This window comes from Coloeus monedula (genome assembly GCF_965178545.1).
Source record: "Coloeus monedula genome assembly, chromosome: 29".
NCBI lineage: Eukaryota > Metazoa > Chordata > Aves > Passeriformes > Corvidae > Coloeus > Coloeus monedula.
The window spans coordinates 3,980,555-4,001,154 of record NC_138809.1 but is presented as its reverse complement, the minus strand read 5'-3'; the positions used below and the strand labels follow the sequence as shown (position 1 = coordinate 4,001,154).

The 20,600-nt window shown below is 55.5% G+C and overlaps 1 protein-coding gene across 3 annotated transcripts; it reads right to left on the bottom strand.

Annotated features, from left to right (window-relative positions):
* Positions 1-1,281: 1,281 nt before the first annotated feature.
* On the bottom strand, positions 1,282-20,315 carry OTUD7B (OTU deubiquitinase 7B). 3 transcript variants are annotated; one of them, XM_082298822.1, is made up of 12 exons: positions 20,205-20,315; positions 14,029-14,152; positions 13,724-13,894; positions 13,349-13,567; positions 9,664-9,765; positions 9,135-9,262; positions 8,622-8,734; positions 7,903-8,030; positions 7,144-7,293; positions 6,601-6,715; positions 5,841-5,925; positions 1,282-5,246 (listed from the first exon to the last, which is right to left on the bottom strand). In XM_082298822.1, the coding sequence occupies exons 2-12, from the start codon at positions 14,099-14,101 to the stop codon at positions 3,957-3,959; spliced, it is 2,574 nt and encodes an 857-aa protein (XP_082154948.1). In that variant the 5' UTR covers positions 14,102-14,152; positions 20,205-20,315; the 3' UTR covers positions 1,282-3,956. The 3 variants fall into 3 exon arrangements, with proteins under 3 accessions (XP_082154948.1, XP_082154949.1, XP_082154950.1); XM_082298823.1 differs by having other exon boundaries at positions 20,209-20,315; XM_082298824.1 differs by lacking the exon at positions 20,205-20,315 and adding an exon at positions 15,074-19,527.
* Positions 20,316-20,600: the final 285 nt, after the last annotated feature.

Sequence of the window (20,600 nt, the reverse complement as noted above, 5' to 3'; positions counted from 1 at the left end):
GGGGCGGGGGTACAGACCCGGGGACCCCCTCAGGGACGGGCGGTTCTGGGGTCCCCACTGCCCCGGCACCCCGCAAGCGCTGCCCAGTGCCGGGGTACCCCCAAAAGCCCGTCAGCAGCGTCACGGGAAGGGGGGCCCAGGGCCTCTCCCGGGCGTACGGCAGGAGAAGCTGCTCGGTGACTCACGGCCGAAGCACGGAGCCTTCTCCTCCCAGCCCAACACCGGCTCCCAAAAGCCAAGCCGGCCCCGCTCCCGCCGGCCCCCGACCCCGCATCGGGCAGTAGGTGGATGGCGGCCACGAGACCTCCGGGCACCCCAAAACCCAAAGCCCGAGGCAGCCGAGGTAGCAGTGCCGGCATGTGCCGGGATAAATCCTGACACAACCCAGGCACATGGAAAACTCACCAGAACTCCACCTCCAACTCTGATTTTCGGTGCATTTCCCCCCAGATTTTGGGGGCAGCCCCAGCTTTGAGGGGCTGCAACTCATGCACCCCAATTTTCCTCCTGCAGGAGAATCACCTGGCAGAGGTTCCTGGGGGCTTGGACAGGCTTTTGGCTCCAGCACCTGGCAGATGAGAGGAATTTCCTGGAGGCTTTGAGCCTGGAGCTGCTCCAAGCCAGGACGGGGTCAGTCTGGGCCATGGCAGGAGGAAAGATCCTGGAAGAAAATCATCCGGCACAGACATGACGCTGGGCACGGACTGTCACTCACAATGCCGGCAGGAAGGAAAAACACCGGGAGCTGGGAGAGAAAATCCCAGTGACAAAAATCCCACGGGAAACTGCTCGTGGGGTCCCACCTTCTGTGATCCATCTCCAACCACCCCCAAACCTCTTTTTCCTCTTTCATTTAAAGCTTCAGCATCCATATGGGCTGTGCTGGATTTTATCCCTAATTTTGTCCTGAGACTCGGGTACCAAAGGGAGCATCCCTCTGGGGTGGCCTTGGGATGCAGCTCGGGAAAAGGCCCCAAGACCAGCGAGGATGGACAGAAAACAGGGAGGGAAGGGCAGCTGAGGATGTTCTTTTTTAAAGGAAAGACAAGAATTAGTACCAAAATGGAATCACACAATAAATGGAATAGACAGAAGGGAAGTTTACCCACTCTCCAGGAGAGAAGGCACTGTTCTCCTCAGTGGAGAAAAAAAAAACCAAAATAACCCCAAAATCCGAATAACTGGATGGAGAAGGGGATGAGGAACAGCCCTAGGAGGGAATTGGGGACCCCCAGAGCCCTCGGGGTGAGGGGATGAAGGAGCCTCAGGTGCATCAGCTGAAGGTTTTTATTGTCAATGAGTCCGTGGTGCCACAATGAGGCCACAGGTACAGCCCGAGCGCAACGCTCCAGTCCTGTTCACCTGGAGGCCAAATATCACCAATCAATCCGGAATTAATTTTTTTAAAAAAGAGGTTTTTTGTGAATAAACCACTGCAGAATTAATTCAGGTCACTCAGCGTTGCGTTAGTGAGACCCAAATCTGCCCCGGCCTCCCCCGCCGAGGGGCCAGGGAATGGCAAAGGTGAATCTCATTTAATAAAATCAAATCAAATCAAATCTCATTAACGGGTTTTACACACACTGAAAGACAAAGTTTTCCTCCACCAGGATCCGATGGCAGCAATTTGAATTCCAACCACACCAGTAAGTGCACTTAGTTTGACCTTGGGGTCACACCACAGCCTCCCTGTCCCCATCCCCATGGAAAAATCCCTCCTGGGGTCAGGTTTTGTGCTCCTCCTCCAGTTTTGGAGTTTTCCCTCCAGGATTGGTGCTTTTCCTACAGGTTTTCTGCCTTCTTCCCTCTCTCCTCCCACAACCCACCAAACCAGCGAGCAGGTCTGCGGACTTCCCATCCCCACCCAAGTCCAGCATCCACTGGGATGGAGCTAACCAAACCAGAGAGAAATTCCCCCAAAACCCGAGGAACAAGTGGTGAAGCACCACCTCCCGCCTTTCCTCCCGTGCCATGGGGCATCCCTGCTCCCGGTGCTTCGGGCACAGCCGAAGGATATTCCCAACCTCAAAATAAAGCTGCTGCTCCGATTTTGGGAAAAATAAACATCAGAAACTGAAATTTAAACCAAGTGCCCACAAATAGTGAAGGGTTTGGGTTAGGTTTTAATCATTTCAGCTTAAAATTTGGGATGCATTTCAAGCGGAGGCAGAGCCTGTGCCGCTTAGCCAGCGCTGCATGTCCCTGCCCCAGGGTTAGAGTTCACTGGAATTCCTGCAGTTTGAGGGAGAAATGTGGAATTTGTTCCAAGCTAAGAGGAGCCAGCTGGAGTGGGTGCCACACCCTCCCCTTCCCACAGCTTCAGCCATTCTTGGGGATTTTATAAAACCAGGGAAAACAACTTACACTGGAGTCAAACCATCCCTGGGGGTGTTTGAAATTTGGAAGTGAAAATCTGTGGACAAGGAGCATTGCTGGCTGGACTCAAAAGTGTTGGGATCCCACTAGGAAAGGCCTTATTTTGGGGCATTTAGGTGTAGGAAGGCCTTAATTTGGGGCAGGGGCTTAGGTCTAAGTTAATTTTTTTAGGGGCAAGTGTAAGGCGTCGGGTGATCCCCCGAGCTCAGCACACTTCCAGCTCCTCTGCCCAGGCCCTCATCCCTTCTGCTGGAAATGGCCGTGGGCAGGAAGGGGTTGCATAGTTTGGTGCCTTCTGGAAAATCAACCCCAAAATAAAACCAAGGGAATGTTGTAAAGCTCTGGCTGAAGGAAATAACTCCTGTTTTATTTCCATGTGATAGGAAATGCTGCACCTCACTCCATGCAGGATCGGGCCTGGTTTGGGAGCTGCACTTACCAAAAAAACCCAAGAAATTCTGTGCAAACATCGCAGTGCTAAAGTGAATCCCACCCTGGGAGCCAGGGGGCCGGGATGGGGTCAGGAATGGCGCGGGACATTAGTCATGGGAGGATTTTACCTTATTGTTCTGCTTTTTAGCCCTGTTATCAAAAATATGGATTAATTCCGCAGCCTAAAGGTCAGTTGGTGGCTCAGCACAATGGAGCCGAGTTAATCAGGATCAGAGGTAGTACAGAGTAGCTGTGCTCAAGTAGGAGTTACATGGGGCTGTGACCCCCCGGCTCCACCCCAGGACTGGGGGTGCTCTGGGGCCCCTTTCCAGTGGGTATTCATGGGGGATTTGCCCCACGCCACTGGGAATTCCTGGCAGGAGACGCTGACCCAGGATCTCACCTCGGCTCTCCCGTGGGCTGGGGGCTCTGCACAGGAAGAGAAACCTCCGATCCCTCGAGCGCTGGGAGGCCCCCCCTGGCTCCCCCTGCCTCAGAAAGAGTTTAAAAACAACATTTTTAAAACCAGAGTTGAGCTTGTTGGTCAGGGAGGGGGGGACAGAGCCCTGAGCCCATCCTGGTGCTCGGAGCCATCCGGGACTGGGTGGGGGGAGTCCAACCCACCCCCACCTCACCAATGTCCAACTCCAGCGCGGTGTCACTCAGTACCAGCAAGAAGAAATACAGAATAAAACCAGTGTTAAAAAACTCCATTAAAAGGTTTGTGACGCTCAAAATGGGGCGTTTTTGCTCCGTCCCAGGTAGTCAGGGAAGCGGGAAGGACCTGGTGGGAGCTGCTCCCCCTGCCCGCTCCCAAAGCTTTGGTCTGGTTTATTGAGTTTTTGAGGAATTCTCCCCCCTCACCCTGTGCTCCGACCCGAGCAGCCCCCACTGTCCCCAGGCACCCCCGGGAATCCTCCTCCTCCCTTGCAGGGGCTCTGGGAAAGCAGGGCCTGGTTTTCCACCCTCTCTCCCTCCTGCACCCCCTCAATCCCACCAGCCCCATGCCATTCCCAGCCCATCCAGCCTAACGCCTGCTCCCACCTCCTGCAGAGCGGGAGGGGAGCATGGGTGGGTGTAAAACCAAAATGGATCTCTGTTATTGCATTCCCCACGTTCCATGGGTCCGGATCCGCGCAGGGGGAGCATCAGAACCTGTGCACCAGCGCCTCCCGCTCCCTGCGCCGCAGCTCTTCCTTGTAACAGCAGGAGCAGAAATTCCCAGTCTCTGGGTGTCCATAAAAGCTGCAGTTGGGCTGTTTGCACTTGGTCTGCTGGATGTTGTAGAGGGCTTGGCTTCTCATTTTATCCGCTGTTCCTCCCTTGTCCTGATCGAGGAATTCCCGGCAGCCGTTGCTGTGCGGGGCGAGGCAGCCGGAGCCCTCGCACTGCGAAGGGAAGGGAGGCTGGATGTCCATGTCCGTGGGGGAGAACCGGCCCAGGTGGGCAGGGCCAGGGGGGCAGAGGCCGAGCCGGCCCTGGTGGTGCCGGGGCAGGGTGGCATAGGGGGGGAGGCTCCCACAGGGCCCCCCTGCCAGCTGCCGCCGGCCCTCGGGGCAGCCGGGTGGGTGCAGCCCCTCAGCACTGCCCATGGAGGGCCTGGGGAAGGTGAAAACGCCGGAATAGCTGGCGGGAAAAGCGGCAATTTTAGCACCCACGGCCGGTTCCAGGGGCTGTGGGGGGTAGGTGGGAGGTGGCTGGGAGAACACGGGGCTCGGCATCGCCTCCTCGCTCCGCTGGGCACCCGCCTCCCCTTCTGGCCTCTTGGCCGGGGCAGCGCTGCCCAGCGCCTTCTTCTCTGCCTCCTTCTGCCTCTGCTCTGCCAGGAAACGCTCCTCGGCATCCAGGAGGTACCTCTGGATCATCTCCTCCTGGAACTGGTGCCGGGTGCTGGTCTTGAGGTGGCCAGCAAAGATGAACTTGCGCTCGCCCTGCATGGCCGCACGCAGGATGCTCAGGCTCAGCCGCACGTCGCTGCTGTACTTGCAGGGATCCGATGGCTTCTCCGGGGCTGCTTTACCTGGACACGGTTTCTCTGCAGGAGCTAAGTCTCCTGGGGAACATTCCTCTTTGCTGCCTTTCCGTGCCTTCAGTGATCCTTTCTTCTTCTTCTCCATGGTGTCTCCCTGCCCATTGCTCACACCACCCTTCACGGCTTTGCTGTGCATCAAGCCCCCCATGTTCTTTTTTAGTTTGCTGCCCAGAGTCTTCCCAAAGCTTCCCAGCTTGTTGGCCACTGAGTCTGCCCGTTTTTTATCCTTTTCCTTCTCCTTTTCCCGCTCTTTCTTTGGCTTCTCCCTGTCCTTGCCCGCCCTGGTGCCCCCGTTGCTGGCAGAACTGCTGCACACCGACTCCTTGTCTGACTCGCCTGACTCCGCTGCCGAGCGAGCGTCATCACCCGCGGAGGCCGTGGGGGATTCTGGCTGAGCCAGAGGTGCCTGGGGAGGAAGAAAAGACAAATATCAAAGTCTAGAAACTCCTCAAGTAAAGATTTTCAGGTGGAAGATGAAGCAAAGGAGGTGGCATTGCTTGGAACACTGAGGCGATGGCATCTAGAGGCACTCAGAAAGATCCATCCCCAGTGCATCCTGCACATCCCTAAATGTCCCCGTGGCACCCTTCCAAACTGAGATATCCCAGGATTTTATGATCCTATTTTGTGATTCTATAATAGCTCCACTTGCTCGAGGTTTCAGGGGTAAAGCCAGGGAAGAGGGGGTGAGACTTGTCCCAGTCTTGAGGTGGACATAAACCAACAGGTCCCGTTTGTTTAGAGCATGGGGCGTCCCTCAGGGACACCGGGCCTCCAGGTCGTGTGAAGATTGAAAATGGGCATGGAAAGCTCTAGGGAAAAGGTGCCCACCCGCAAAACTGAGTCACTTCCTTGCTCTCTGAGCAGAATCAGCCACAATTCCTGCAGGCTCAGAACCCCATATGAGGCAGAGCCCCCAGGTGAGGCCCTACACCAGCTTCCCTTTAGAAAGGAGGGTTAAATAATTCATAAGTAAAGAAGATCCCCCTGGTCCCTTTACCTGCATGTCACAAGGCAACGTGATCCATCGGACATTCATGTAGCTGTGCAGCAGGTGCAGTTTGGCCTCCAGCGACAGCGTCACACTGGGGCAAAACCACAAGTTAGAGCCATTGCAATTTCCCACCTGGAAATATCTCCCCCCACGTTTACATTATTCCCTGTGTTACGTGTTTAAAGGGGTGTTTTCCTACAGCAGATCCAACAGCACAAAAAGGGACAATGATGCAGCTTTCCAACTTCTCAATGAAAACCCAAAGGGAGAAATCAGATTCCTGTGTCGGAATCAAAACGCTTCTGCCTCAGCCACAGGACCTGCTGGGACCAAACCATGGTGAGACCTGCCCAAAGCTTCACCCAAACCAGGCATGGTCTGGTGGCCACCACTCTTCCCACTCCAGGGACCCACAACACAGGGATTCGGTGGCGCATGGAAAAACAGACTTTTTTTGTGCTACTATGACAGAAGATCGTCCACTGCTGCTGGTGTCCGAGCTACACCCAGCCCAGACCTCCAGGATCTGGAGCATCATCTATTTACTGTGTGGGAACGAAGCTCATGAGATGTCACAGCCCCACCCAAAACATACCAACATGAAGGAAAAGTTGTTCCATCCCCATGAACAGTGTCATTTTCTGGGCACAGTTTTCACCCAGCACAAGAAATTCCAGCTGGGGTCAGGACTGACCCCTTCATCTGTGACCTCTCTGCTCTGTGGATGACCCAGACCCCCAGCAGAGCCTCACCCTGGATCACCAACCTGGCCAGCTTGACATTGTCACTGTCGTCCTTCCCCCACTGCCACTCCTTCCCGGGATCCACAGCGAAGTGCACAGGGAGCAGCTTGTGCTCAGAGTCCGTCAGGGGGATCACAGCTGCCCCGGGACAGAAATGTCATGTTTACAGCCCAAAAGGACAAATACTCCACACTTGGAGCCAGCTCTGAGCACCCACCAGGAATATCATCACCTCTGATTGGAATGGCCTCATGGCACATCCCAGTGACTGCCAGTGCTTGGGATCATGGAATCGTCAGAGCGCCATGGAATGCCTCACCATCCTCACAGGGAAGAATTTCTTCACAATATCCCATCTAACCCTGCCCTGTGTCGGTGGGAAGCCATTCCCCCTTGTCTTGTCTCTCTCCAGCTCTTGGAGCCCCTTCAGGAAGGGCTCCAAGGTCAGGACACTGTTGGGTTTCTGGGTTGCCAGTGCACATTGACGGGTCCTGGCCAGCTTCTCCCCCCCAGCACTCCCAAGTCCTCCTCCTCAGTGCTTTGTTCACCTGAATCTCATCACTCACCTTGATCCTTTGTGTTTTCCTTCTGCTCCATGGAGACCAGGGCAGAAAAATGGGCTTGGTCATAAGCCAGAACCAATGGAGACCGGTGGCATTTGTTGGCTGGGACTTCCAGGGGCAGATAGATCCCTCCAAAGGGAATTGGGGCAAATGCTGGGAAGAAACAAGGGCGGTTAGTTCTGATCACAGGTTCAAGAGTTCAGAGTTGTTTGTGCTGCAGTTGCTCCAGAATGAGCCGTTTGCCTCAGTCGAGGGCTCACCTGCAATTTTCTGTCATCTCAAGGGATATTAAACAAAACCACAACCCAAAATAGATGGTTATTTTACATCGGGAGGATGTAAAATGTAGAATGAACTGGTATTTTCTATAAAAAGCCCTCCTCTTCACACCCCCACAAGACAAACTTTGCCCACAGAACGATGGAAATTGATTAACCTTCTCTGACAGGAAATTGAAGCTGATGGTGGAAAATCTGCCTCTCAGGGAACGGAATTTCCCATCTCTAGATGGGGGGGGGGCCAAAAGAGGCAGAAAGAAAAAAAACCCTCGTGTGGATGCTCTTAAAGCAGCAGAAATCAAGTTGGGAGCCAAGCCTGGCACTGGCCCCTCCTTGGGTTCGCCTGCAGCAGCTCAATTCTCCCCCCTGTGCTGTTCCCAATTCCAGGTCCAGGCTTGGGGGAAAAGAGCCCCCGGGAAAACATGGGGTAGAAAGGAAAGGTGGACAGGTCAGAGAGACTTTGGAAAGAGAGGGCAGGTCTCACCTTCACCGCCCGAGTCCCGCAGCATCGTGTCTGCCACCACCACGATGGGTCTCTTCAGCACGTGGGCCAGGACAAAGACGTGGAACTCCTCCAGGCTCTCGTACACCGGCTCCTCTGAGCTCTCCACCCTTGGGGAAAGGAGAAGTTCAATGTCATCCCTTGGGTATTCAACCATTTGCTTTGTAACACCAGGAGGAGGTTTCACAGGCAGCCACATACAGGTGGGTGGACAGCACTAAGGCTGATCTCAGCACTAATTTGAGGGTTTAGGTGTGGATCCCCAAAATGTCCTGCTCCAAGACAAGGGTTTGTGCCCAGGGAACGCCCAGATGCTGCCTGGCATTGCTGGGAGTCCCTTATCTAAGGGGCTGGACAGCTGTGGCAGGGAAGTGTCCTTGAAACAGAAGTGAGATGGCAGAAACTCTCAGCTCTGGATTATTCTCTCATTTTCGAGCCAGCAACACAAGGAAACACAAGGGAAGCATTTATTCCCTGCTCAGTCCATGTGCTACCCCACAGAAGAGGCTGTGCAGCACCAAAATCCTTTCCTGGGATGCTTTATGTGCCTTGTATTTCCTCAGGATCCTTTGTCCTTCCCCTGAAACCCCAAGGAGACAGACCAACACAGAGCCCCTGCCCTGCCCTGGAGCACCATGAGAGCTGTGTCCTGAGGGAAGGCATTCCCTGTTCTACACCTGGATGTGTTCTCTGCTCCATACCCGCCGCAGCCACCGCCATTGGTGCTGTAGTGCACACGGGGCTCACTGGACGCCAACTTGATCAGCTCGTTCCACTCCTTCTGCCACTCCTCCTCCGTGTAAACCAAGCCAGACTGAAAAACAGCAAAGAGAACCCAAAATCCTCCAAGTGAACCTCTTCCAGTTGCTCCAGCACAGGTTTATACCCACAGCACAACTTTTCTCTATGGATTTACGCAAAAATAATCAACATACTCTGTACCACCTCCTTGAAAGTGCTTCCCAATATTCATCCAAACTTCCCCCTTTAGTTTAAACCCATTCCCCTCGTCCTATCACTTGTCCCAAGCCCCTTTCAGTTTGCTGCAGTTCTGACTGCAGGACACCCCTTACCTCAGCACAGTGCAGTGGCACAGCAGGGAGCTGCCCAGAATTCCAGACCCAAAAGGAAGCACCTCCCAAACCCACGGGATGTTTTCCCAGGACATTCCCCTCGGCAAAGAGGGCCCAAACCAACATTCAGTTGGCTCCCACCTCCTTGTTCTGCTGCGTCTGCTGCCAGCGCCATCTCCGCCTCAGCGCTTCCCGCTCCACTCCCTTGTCCATCAGGGTGTAGAGGGACTTCCGGAGCATGAGATCCCGGTCGTGGAAGCCCCACATACCTGCAGTGAGAAGGAACGGAGTGGAAGGTCAGGAGGGGCTGGTGTCACTCCCTGACCCACTGAGGTCCCTGCACAGACACACCAGAGGAGGGAAGGGGCTGCTCCATTATCCCACATTTCCTTCAGGAGTCCAGGGAAGCTTGCCAGATGGACGGGGAGAGGGATTTCAGAAGCATACAAGCTGCTGGCAGCCCCTTCCCTTCGAGCCGTCCCACTCCCACAGAGCCCGAGCACTGCGACTGCTCTTGCACACCAACACTGCCTCAGCCGCACACTGCTCCGGGAGGAGCAGCAGCACCCTGCTTCCCACCAGAATGGACGGATCCTGCTCCCAAAGGGGGATCGTGGGCTCTTGCTCAGGGACTGGTTGGCTGTTTCCCAGGGATTAAGCCAAGCCTTACCCAGGGAGGCAGCGTGGAGCAGGCAATTCCCGTCGCCAGTGGTGGCCAGGGGCAGCAGCCGCTGGCAGCTCGGATCCACCGTCACCCACCAGTTCAGGCGCCCTGGGGAAATTTGGGAGAGCGTGAAACCACGGCATAGCACGGGACTGGGGGGGCACTGTGGGGCTCAGCCCTTCCGAAACCACAGCCAAGGATAAAACCAGCTGAACAAGCGGGGGAGCACCTGGACAGGTGGGAAGGTACAGACCCATCCCAGGACTGGGGGAAAGAGTAAGGACAGTGACAAAGCAACAGAAAGAGGAGGCTGGAGCTGCAAAACTCCCCGAGGATGCCAGGGCTGAATTTGGGGTCACACAAACCAGAATTACACACATATAGGAGCAAGGGCTTCCACCCAGACCAGTTCTCCTCTATCTGTTTTTCCCCCACTCCCCTTATTTCCCTCCTCAAAGCCCATCAGTCTGAAAATGCCTCCAGGAGCGCCCAGCACAAACAACTTCTCCAGGGAAAACCAGCCTTTTGCTGCTTCTTGGAACCAAATCCCTCCAGTTTCAACTCTCTCATGGCCAGGTTTCCCTGCTCACTGGTTTTTAGGCAGAATATGCCAGGATTTCTGCTGATCCCAGCAGCTTTCCTGCTGCAAACGCAAACCGACGGCACTTTAGACCAGGAGTTTTAGGTCACTGTGGTGATTCAAGTCAAGAGAAGCTAAAAATAGAAGGTAGGAAAAAATGCCCAGTAAGCCCAGTGTGGCTGGAGGTTCAGCCCTTCCCAAAGGAGAAAGCTGAGCTGGATCAGGACTCTGAACCCCCTGCCTGTGCCTTGCCCTGCCCTGCCCTCAACACCCCTCCTCTGCCACCGTATTTTCCAGGAGTTTTTGGATCCTGTGCAACAGGCAGGTTTTTGGCTGGGTGAGCCTGTTTAGGCTTCCAACAAGTTGTATTTAAATCGCCCCTGCAGGAAACCAGCCCTTTCCCAGTGTTTCCAAAGAGCCTCTCCTTCCTCTGGAGCATGATCCCTGCCAGGGATCCCAGTACACAGGCATAGGGTTGCTGGAAATGCTTTGTACAACCTCAGGGAGACCAGCTGGAGAGGAACTAAAGGCAGAAAGCAGGGCTTTAAACATCCCCAAACACTAGAAAACAAAACATCATGAAGCTCAGTGTGCCACAGGCAGGTCGTTCCTGTGCCCAGCGCCACGACAGGGACCTGCCAGAGCTGGAAGTGTTCCACACTGAGCCCGGGGACAATGGCTCTGCACGGAGCAGCCGGCTGCTCCCTCAATATGGCTCCTGGCACGGCACAATCGGGAGCTTGGCCAAGTGGCCCAGGGCCAGGGGAGCGAACGTGGCGCCTCACAGGAGCTGTCCCACACATAACGCTGCTAGGGGCAGTGCCGAGAGCTCGGTTCTGTCCATTTTCCCTTGTTCCTGCAGGATTTGATGCTCTTTTCCACGGAGTTTGCATCTCCGGTTGGTGCTTCGGAGGTTGTGCAACCTCTGCCCAAGTCGGATCTGAGGAGACACACCTTGGAGAGGTATTTCTGTGCCCGAGTGTTTGCACTGGCTCCAGTTACGCAAGAGAAGTTGTCTCCAAAGGAACCGCCTGCCCAACCCTCCTCCCGACGTTTTGCTCTCGTCAAGGCGGCAGAAAGGCCAAGAGGCTGCCCAGAAGTATTGAAAACAACACATTTCTCTGTGTGTGGCTCTTAAGAGCCAGCCCTGAGAGCTCTGCAGGGAAGTCAACTGGATTCAGGAGCATGAGGGATCTTCCCAGAACGGCTGTGGTGGCAACAGATCTTATGCACACAGAGAAAGTCCACTGGGATCCAGCACCATGACCCTATGCTATCCCACAGAACACCTGTTTGTCCCCACAGGGTGTTTGGGGAAATCTCATCGTATCTTCCAGCAGGAGCCACCTAACAGGTCACGGCAATGGGAAGGAACAGATGAAGGGAGGATTGCCTCATCCAAACCACAAATGGCTTTCCTAAGGCTACTGGGAATCCACTCTCACTGCGTGACACAGGGAGTGTCCCAGGGGTTTCTCCCTCGGCCCTGTGCTCCTGAGGCTGATGCAAGGGATCCAACAGGGACACGGACCTGGACACCCTTTGCCACCCTGTGTGGCAATGAGAAACCAACGGGGGTTTCCCCCTGGCAGAGGTGAAGGACCAGGATCAGGATCTTCAGTTCTTCATTATTTTTTTCCCCAATATCCTCAGGTGAGGCACCATGGACTACTCCTCCCTGTGTGCCGTGAGCAAACTCACTCTGCAGCTTCCCAACTCGGAGCAAGGCCTGATTCCTGATCCACAAGGGTTTGTGTCAAAGGACGTCAAGGCTCCATTGAGGGCTGAGGTCTCAGCTCCACCAAGACCTTTCCATACCACTCCGAGCACATTCAAAGCATTCCCAGAGGATCTCATTGAAGTTTACAGCCACTTTGAAAGCGCTTACTCTGCCACAATGGTGTAACAGGACCTCTGAATACACAGGGAAGAGGATCTGAACATTTATTGGGCTATAAAATATTTCCTTAATCCCCTAAGGATGGTGTGCACTAAATTCATAATGGGAGTCTCTGTAGATCACAGCACCATGCTCAAAACCCCACTTGGAATCCAGCTTGGAATATTTCATAGCTGCACTACAGCCCTTTGTTACAGACAAAACACTCATTTATAGCAACCCACAGACACTCGAGTCTCCGAAAGGCATTTTCTAAAACTCTGAATTCCTAAATTCCTTCCCATTAACGGCATCTCAGCACACCTGGAAGTGCCCCCAGCCCACAGATGAAGCACCCGGCAACCCCCAGCCCCGCACTCCATTTGTGTTGGGACACAGGAACCCAAGCCCTGGCTCTGCTGGGATGAGATCTGGGGTTTATCTGCACCAGAGCCAGCAGCTCTGCTGTCACTGCACGGCATCACCGTGTAATGGGATCGCTGGGATCAAGTGCTCATTCCCAAAACATGAGAATATTTCTTACAGCAACTCCTGAGCAGGAGAGGGAGAAGTTGGGCCCTTGGAGTGGCTGTTATCCCTACGGATAATGTGTTCTCTGGTAAGTGCAGCACCACAGAAACAGCGGGGGGGGGTGTAAACCCTCCTGAGACCCCTCGCAGTGTCCTGCCCCTGCCCATGGGAACCTTCCTGGTGCCAGGGATGAGGTTTTCCCTGCCAGCACGGATGTCCCCCTCATTCCCTGGCTCAACCTCATTTACAGATCCCCTGGCACTCTTCAGGAACCTGATGGAAAGCAAAGCAGGGGGTTCCTCCCCAGGCACCCCGCAGGCACTGGAGCAGCAGCATCGACCTCCAGGGTCTGTAATCAATGCAGAATTTGTCAGCAGGATGTGTTACACAGGAATTCCCTTTTCCCTGTCTCTCCATGGTACTGGAAGGACGGAGCATTGGGATGCTCCAGGGGTGAGACAATGACAGTTTTGGGGTGTTTTCCCTCTCAACTGTGCACAGTGGTAACAACCCTGGGTTATTTACACTCAGTGTCCATGGCTGAAGGGAAGCGGCTCCTACTGAGCCCTTGCACCAGGTCATAAAAATGATGGAATGATTCCCTGTTGGGTACGAATCCATGTGACATCCTGGGGTGTTCCTGTGGGTGACACTCCCCACCTGCCCATGGCACATGCCACCAGCATGGACCCAGCACTCACCGGCCTGCTCCAGTGCTACCAGCATGGACTGCTCGATGAGATCCCGCTCGATGAAGCTGCGGAAATCCTCGGAGTACACGGTGAGGTCGGGCAGCTGGAAGGTGCAGATGGGCATCTCCAGCAGGTGCTCGCTGCTGCTGCCGTTGCTGGAGACATGGGAACGCGCCAGGGACACAATGGTGGAACTGGCATGGGAGATGCCTCGGGACAGGCGCTTCTCTGGGGGAATGAAGGAAGAGCAAACAGCAAAGTGGGGCAGGAGCAGCAAATCCCACAGCAGCCACCACCAGACTGCTGCAGTTCGGGCAGCGAGCAGCCTGATCACTCTGGCACAGGAGAAGAGCTGACGGATCCCACTGGCTCTCGGACACTGACCTTGCACGACATCATCCTGGCGCTGCAGTGGGGGCCTCCCGGGCCGCGCCAGCTCCCGCTCCGGGGGCCGGGCCCCGCGGCCCTCGTTGAAGGAGGGCGGGAGGTTCCCGGCGTGCACCTGCCGGAGCTGCTCAAAGTCGCTCAGCGCCGCGCTCAGGTCCCAGTTCTTGCCTGGATGGGAAGGGAGCAGCGCTGGTCACCCTCACCCAGCACGGAAGCTGAGGCAGTTCCCGAACATCTGTGTTGGAAACTACTCCCCATCAGCCCCCCTGAGCACTTCCCCCATTATTCCCAGTTTTCCATACCTTCAAGGAGGTCTCTGGCCAGCCCTGGCTCTGCCCCTGTTGAGCGAACAAAATCCGACAGGACGATGTCCATAGCCAAGGCCGGGCGGAATCAGCGGCACCAGATTGGCTCCTTGGCATCAATCTGGGAATGACACCAACAGCACACGTGGATCGCATGTCCCGATCGGGAATGGGCTGAGCGGGACGTAAACCTCCCCCTAAAATGAACTGTGCTCCGGGACTGCCAGTTCATTCCTTGGGAACTGGGAGAACAACACCCACTTTGCTGTAACCAACAATGGGCATTTCCTTGGAAAATTCATGAACTAAACCCAATTCTCATCTCAGAGATGGTGGAGCGCCTCTTTCCAAATCAGTAATAAGGATCCAGGAATAAATTATATAACAAATGAATATTTGGGAGCACAGAGAAAGCAGAAAGTTTCTCTCGTGCATTTACAGGGAGCAAATCCCTGCTGCGTCCCACTCCAAGCACCCCGGCTGTGAGCCAGGGAAAGGGGAGCAAGGACAAAATGCTAGAATTAGGAGATGCGTCCTATGGAAAAGACATTTTAAAAACTGCCTTTCAGACAAAAAACCAAACCAAACCAAAAAAATCACTGTCCAGACAGAGCTCCTTCCCACTCCAGAGCCCCCTGCCAGGCTGCTTTGACTCCAGAGCTCATTCCCAGAAGGGAACAAAACCACAGGCCTATTCTGTAAATCTGGATTTTGTCAGGTTCTGAGCCTGCAGAAGGCGTGTGCTCTTGCCATGCCTTCAAATCCTGATTTTCCGCATTCCTTGGGGCAGAGAGGGAAAGGGAGAGCAGCCTCATCCGTGAGAGTCCGGATCAGCAAAGTGCTCCACAGAATTTGGTGCTTTGCAGTTAAAGGCTGGGCTAAAAATTCTGCCATCAAGGAACAGAAAAGACTGGGAAAATAATTTATCCCGAGCTGAAAATCTGGAAGAAAAGGGGAAAATCTGGGAAGGCTGGCAGAGGGAGGTGCTGGTGTATTGGGCATAAAAGAGCAAATTTCAGGATTGTGTGGAAGATGAACAAACCTGGTTGTTTTCCTGGTGCCCAGGGAAAAAAGTCTCTTTTTCAGGATTATCCCTAAAGATGGGTAAAACCCCCCTGATGCCTTGAAATGTTTTTTTCCAAGATTATCCTTAAAGGTGGGTGAAATTCCCTAACAGCACAACTCCCCACGAGCAACCGTTACATCCAGTCTTTGGCCTGCAATTTCTTGGCTTTGCTGGAGAAACACCATTCCCACTCTCGCAACCGTGTCGTTATTAAGTTCCTGCTCCCAAAAAAACTCTGTATTCCATCGCTGCCAGACCAATCCAGGAGCTGCGTCGGAAGTGATGCCAAAGCCCAGCGCATTCCGGGAGCAGGATTTGGCAGTGATTCCTGCTCTTACTCCACCAATTAAGGGAACATCCCTAATTAGGAGCCGCACGTTTGGATCCTCTTAATCCCTGGCAAAGGTTGCAGGAACAAGGAGCAGCTCCAGGACGAAACTGGCTGTGATAACGGGTAAAACTTCCTTCAGGTGGGTGTGGAATTCCAATGAAAATGAAAACTCAGCGCATGCAGCGGAGGTTTGGGGAGGGAATGAGCAGCACATCCCACCCCCTCGTCCACGGCATTCCGAACTCCCGCGCGCACAAAAACGCCAGGGAAAACACAGATGGAAAACTCCGGGTCTGACGAGGCAGTGATGGATTGCTGGAGATTTATCGAGGAATTGGAGGGAGAAATGTCCCCCCCCCAGAGTTACTGATTATTTCCTCTCCATGTGGAAGGGAAGTGCTCTCTCCTCTTCCCTCCTTCCAGAATAGGTCAGAAATATGAGCCCAGGTAGGAAATCCAAGCCCCAGGAGATCCACAACTTCAAATCCATCCCCCAGCAATGGAACAGGCACTGAGCACACCCCAAAGCCCCCGGGAGCACACGGAGATGCAGCACAGCTGGATGTAATCCAAAGTGAGCGTTCCTGGCACATTCCAACCCGAAATATGCGGAAAACACGTATTTAGGACTAAGCCCAGTTGTTCCTGTGATCCCAGCGATCCCAACAGCTCTTTGCAGAGCACACCAGCAGGTTTCTCAGCAAATGTTTAACAAATATCCCCCCGCACTTCCACAGGGCCTGAGCACAGCAACGTTCCTGACGAAGTGAGGAGCGATCAGCCGTGCTGGAGTCGCACCTTGCTTGGACCAGAAGGAGCTGGAGCTTCACGCAAACAGCATTCCATGGTCACACGCCCCTGGGAACCGAAAGCCCCATCCCCACGTGCCAACGGATCCACCCAACACTAACACCAACCTTCAGCCTTCCAGGCAGCAGGAATCTGCCCAGTTTGGGAATGGGGCAAAGCTGGGTTTAGTCAATCCCAGCAGCCTGCAAATCCTTCCTAACGGGAATTCAGACCTTTAATATCAAATGTTCATCCAAAATAAGGAGAAAGTCATAAAACCCCCCGGAGCCTCCTCTCTCTTGCTGCCTACAGCCTCTCCCAGGGCAACTCCAATGGTCACATACCAGGTTTGGGAAGGGACTCTCCAGGAGCAGGTGGAGCACCCCAGCCCTCCGCAGGCAGGACTGCGCTCCCTGCCCTGACATCATCAGGGAAGTTGGGAAACTGAGGGAGGAATTCAAGAGGACACAGGGTCCAAGAGCTCAATGTCTCTTGGCTCCATCCTGGGGGGAAATAAACCATCGGGAACACTGAGCTGAAGTATTTCACCAGAACCAACTGTGAAGCAGCAAAACTGGATCCATTCAAAGTTCCAGACTGGAATTTATGGGGCTTTAATTCCCTTATCTTGTTAGATTTCAATTGTGCTGAACATGCTGCAGAAACAGGAAATAAATCTCTTTGCAAGGGTCAAATCCTGACCCAAGGTTGGCCGCGACCAGTGGCTCCAGTGTGTTTATAAAGGTACTTCCAGAAATATTTTAAGAGCAGCAAACTCTGACGTCTCTCCCCTGGATCTGCCACATGATGTTTTGCTGAGGGCAGGAACCAAGCTGGGAGCCAGGACTCTACTCCCAGGGTTCTGCTCCTGGCCCAGCCCCTCCGCCACATCCTGTTCCCACAGGGACATGAGGAACCCCAGGCCTGACCCCCAGAGCCCTCAGGGACCTGCAGGTGAGGCGGGAGGTGCCCAAATCCACGGGAAATTTAATCCTGCCAGACCTGCACGGATGTTTTTGCTCCCACCATCGGGGAGCTGCAGGAGCACAGCGGCAAACCAGCACATATCAAACTCCTAACCCCAAATCCTCCAAGACCCTGGAATTTGGCAGCACTCAGGGCTAAGCAGGGGGGTCCCAAGGGGAAAGGCCACGCTGGGACCTACAGGTGGGACATGGGAGCAGCTCCAACCTGAACACTTATCGGAACAATGATGAGAAAAATGAGCTTCTCCATGAGCTCCAAGCAAGCATGTCCTGATGCTGCTGGAGGAGTTTTGTGGCTTCCTCCTGCTCCCCAGAACAGTGGGGGCTGCCTCCATCCCATCCCACATCCCTGTCCTGGCCCGGCAGGTTACCTAATGCCGCCGGAACAGCTGCCAGGATTAACGGCACCCGTCCTGACCTGACACCTGTGCTGGGGTCACTAAGCTCCGTCTAGAAGTGCTGGATGGGACGCAGACTGTGCAGCTCCTGCCTCTTCCAGGATGGGAATCAACCTGACTCATCATCATCATCAACAAAAAACAGTTATTCCTGACAAAACTGATGGTGCAGGACACCCTTGGAGCTCGTCAGCCCCTCAGCCCAAGGGAGGGGTGCTGTGAGTGCAGAAGGAAGTCAGTCCGAGAGGGAGGAACAGGGATGTTTGGGAACAGATGGCACAGGCAGCTGTGGCTGTGCTGGATGCGGCTCTGCGGTTGCACCTCATGCTTGGTACAAGCAGCTCTCCAAGATTTACCATTCTGGGAACCACAGGCTCTGGAACCTCTGGCAGAGTTTTAGCACGATCCAAAAGGACAGCACATGATCCCTGCAAACGAGCTTTCCTAGCAGGGAAAAGGGGCTCCTAAAACCACATTGGTGCTCAGGAGTTGGAGCAGGAGTGAAATGACAGCTACGGAAATCATCCCATTTTTATAAAGCTCCAGCACTTCAGTGAACAGCTTTACCCCTTTTTTTCCAGAGCTCCAACTGCTTCCCAGTGCTCCAGACACAGCTGGGCTCTTCCCAATACCCAGGTCATCCTGAACCTTGGGCCGAAGAACCCACCAGAATGACACCTCCAAGACAGATAAAAGCCAAAAAAGTCTCCAACACAAACACAGCAGCTCCATCAAATCCAGGTTCTGTCCCATCATCATGATCCCTCCTAGTTATCAATTCCTTTCTCTCACAAAATTATAGGATTCTCTAATGAAGCACTGACAACAAACTCAGTTCCCTTGGTGTCTGCACCAAAGAAATTCCCTTTGAGCCAAGTTTTCCTTAAACCAGGCCGTGACTATTTCCAGCCTGACCCTGGTTCTCTAAAAGAGCTGGGCCCGGCACGCGCTGTCCTTGCCCGTATCCCTGGGGATGCTCCAAGTGGCCCCTCTGCAATCGAGGCCACAGCAGCTTCATCACCGATTCCACGCATTTTCTCCCCAGAATATTTCAACCCAGTGCTCCTTCCGCAAGGAAAATCCATTTTCAGTCATTTGCAGGGATGAGTTCAGAGTGTTACTCAGGACTGTGGGAGCTGATGCACCACTTGAGGGGCCAGAGCATCTCCCAGCGCTCCCCCATGGACAGCAGAGCCACATCCCGGCACCGTGTGACACGGATTCACCACAAACACCAGCAGAAAATTCAATAAATTCCAACAGAAAACCGAACCAACCGATACTAAGGCAGCAGGAAGAGCAGAGTCCTGAATTTTAAGTAATTTGGGCACACAGCTCCTCTTCCCATCCCCAACCGTGCTCCATCCTGGTGGGATTTGGATGCTCCTGCCCACACCAGGGGCTGACAAGGGTCTCACACCTGAAACACAGACGGGGGATGCCTGGATCCATGTCCAGGATCTTCCCAGCTTCGTATCCTGATAGCCGCCCCTCCAGACACATCCAACACTGCATCCACAAGTGACCACGCCATTTCCACTCCAGAAGTTTCTTTAGCACAAACCATCTTTAAGTAGCTTAAACGTCCCATCTCCCCAAAAAAAGACCCAGCACGGACACGTGCCGGGTTAGGAAGATAAAAACCAACGGTGTCAGTGATTCGGTGCAGAGAATCCCGGCTGGAAGTTCGAACTTTCCAGCTCCATGACCTCAGCGGACAACAGGGCCTTTACGAACCCGGAGATGCCCGGTCCCGGCTACCGCCTCGGAGCCATCCCGTGTACGCATTTCACAGACGGGAAAGCCGAGGGGCCCCGCAGCATTCCCGGTGCTCTGGGACCCAACCCAGCTCCCGGGAGGCTCCGTCCCGTTACCGCGAGTGACTCCCAAGGCCTCGGAACAGAGTTTCCCTGGAGCTGGGGATCGTCCGGGGCTGGGGCCGGGAGCTGCTCCTCGCCCACAGCGACATCACGGAGACCGGCGAGGCAGCCGCGAATCAGCCAGCCCGTTCCTCACTGATCGGGACGAGCAAACTCCAGGGTTGTTTCTGAGCTCGTGTCTCGCTGCCGACGGACCCGAGCCCGGCCCCGGCGGCCGCTCACGGCTCTGCCCCGCTCGGCAAGAGACCCCGGGAGCGACCCCAGCCTGGACCGGGCAGCCGCCCGGACATCCCGGCGCTCCCAGGGGAAAACAAGCACCAAGACGACAATTATTTGGCCCCAAATCGCCGGGACCAGGAAAACGTCACTCCCCTGCCCCAGGGGCAGCGGGGGTCGCCCCCTCCTCAGGGAGCCCCGCACCGGGGGTGAAGCCTCCGCCCGGCGGTGGCTCCAGCGGCGGGACAGCGCGGGGGCTCCGCACCAGGAACGGGCGGGGGGCGGCCCCGGACCAACCGCGGCGCGGGGGAGCCCTCCCGGCCCCGGCCCCGCAGCCCCCCGGCTGAGGCGGGACCCGCACCCAGGACCCGCACCCCGAGATCGACCCCGGGACCCGCCCCCGCCGCCCCCTGAGGCCGCGCCATGACCCCGCGGGCGCCGCCGACACCGCCCCAAGGCCCGGCCCCGCCAAAACTTTCCCGAGGCCCAGCGGAGCCCCGCCGTTACCTACGAGAGGCTCCATGGGCGGCCCGGCGCGGCCCGGCCCGGAGCGGCCCCCGGGCCCTCCCGCCGCCGCCGTCGCCGCCGCCGAGGCCGCTCCCGGGGCGGGGGGGGGGGAGGGGGGGTGGGGGAGGCGGAACGGAACGCGCCACCCGGAACGCGCCACCGCCCCCGTTCCCGCCCGGAACGCTTTGGCGGGCGCACGCGGCCGTGCCGGGAGGGGCCAATGGCGGCGCAGGGCCAGGCCCGGCCCCGCCCCTCCTGGGCGCCACCGCGCGTGCGCGGGGGGCGGGGGAGCAGCGCGCCCCCTGGCGGCGGGACGGGGCGCTCGTGAGGGGGACGCCCCCGAGACCCCGGAGTGGGATCGAAGGCCCGTGAGGGGCCCGTGAGCCTCTGTGTGCG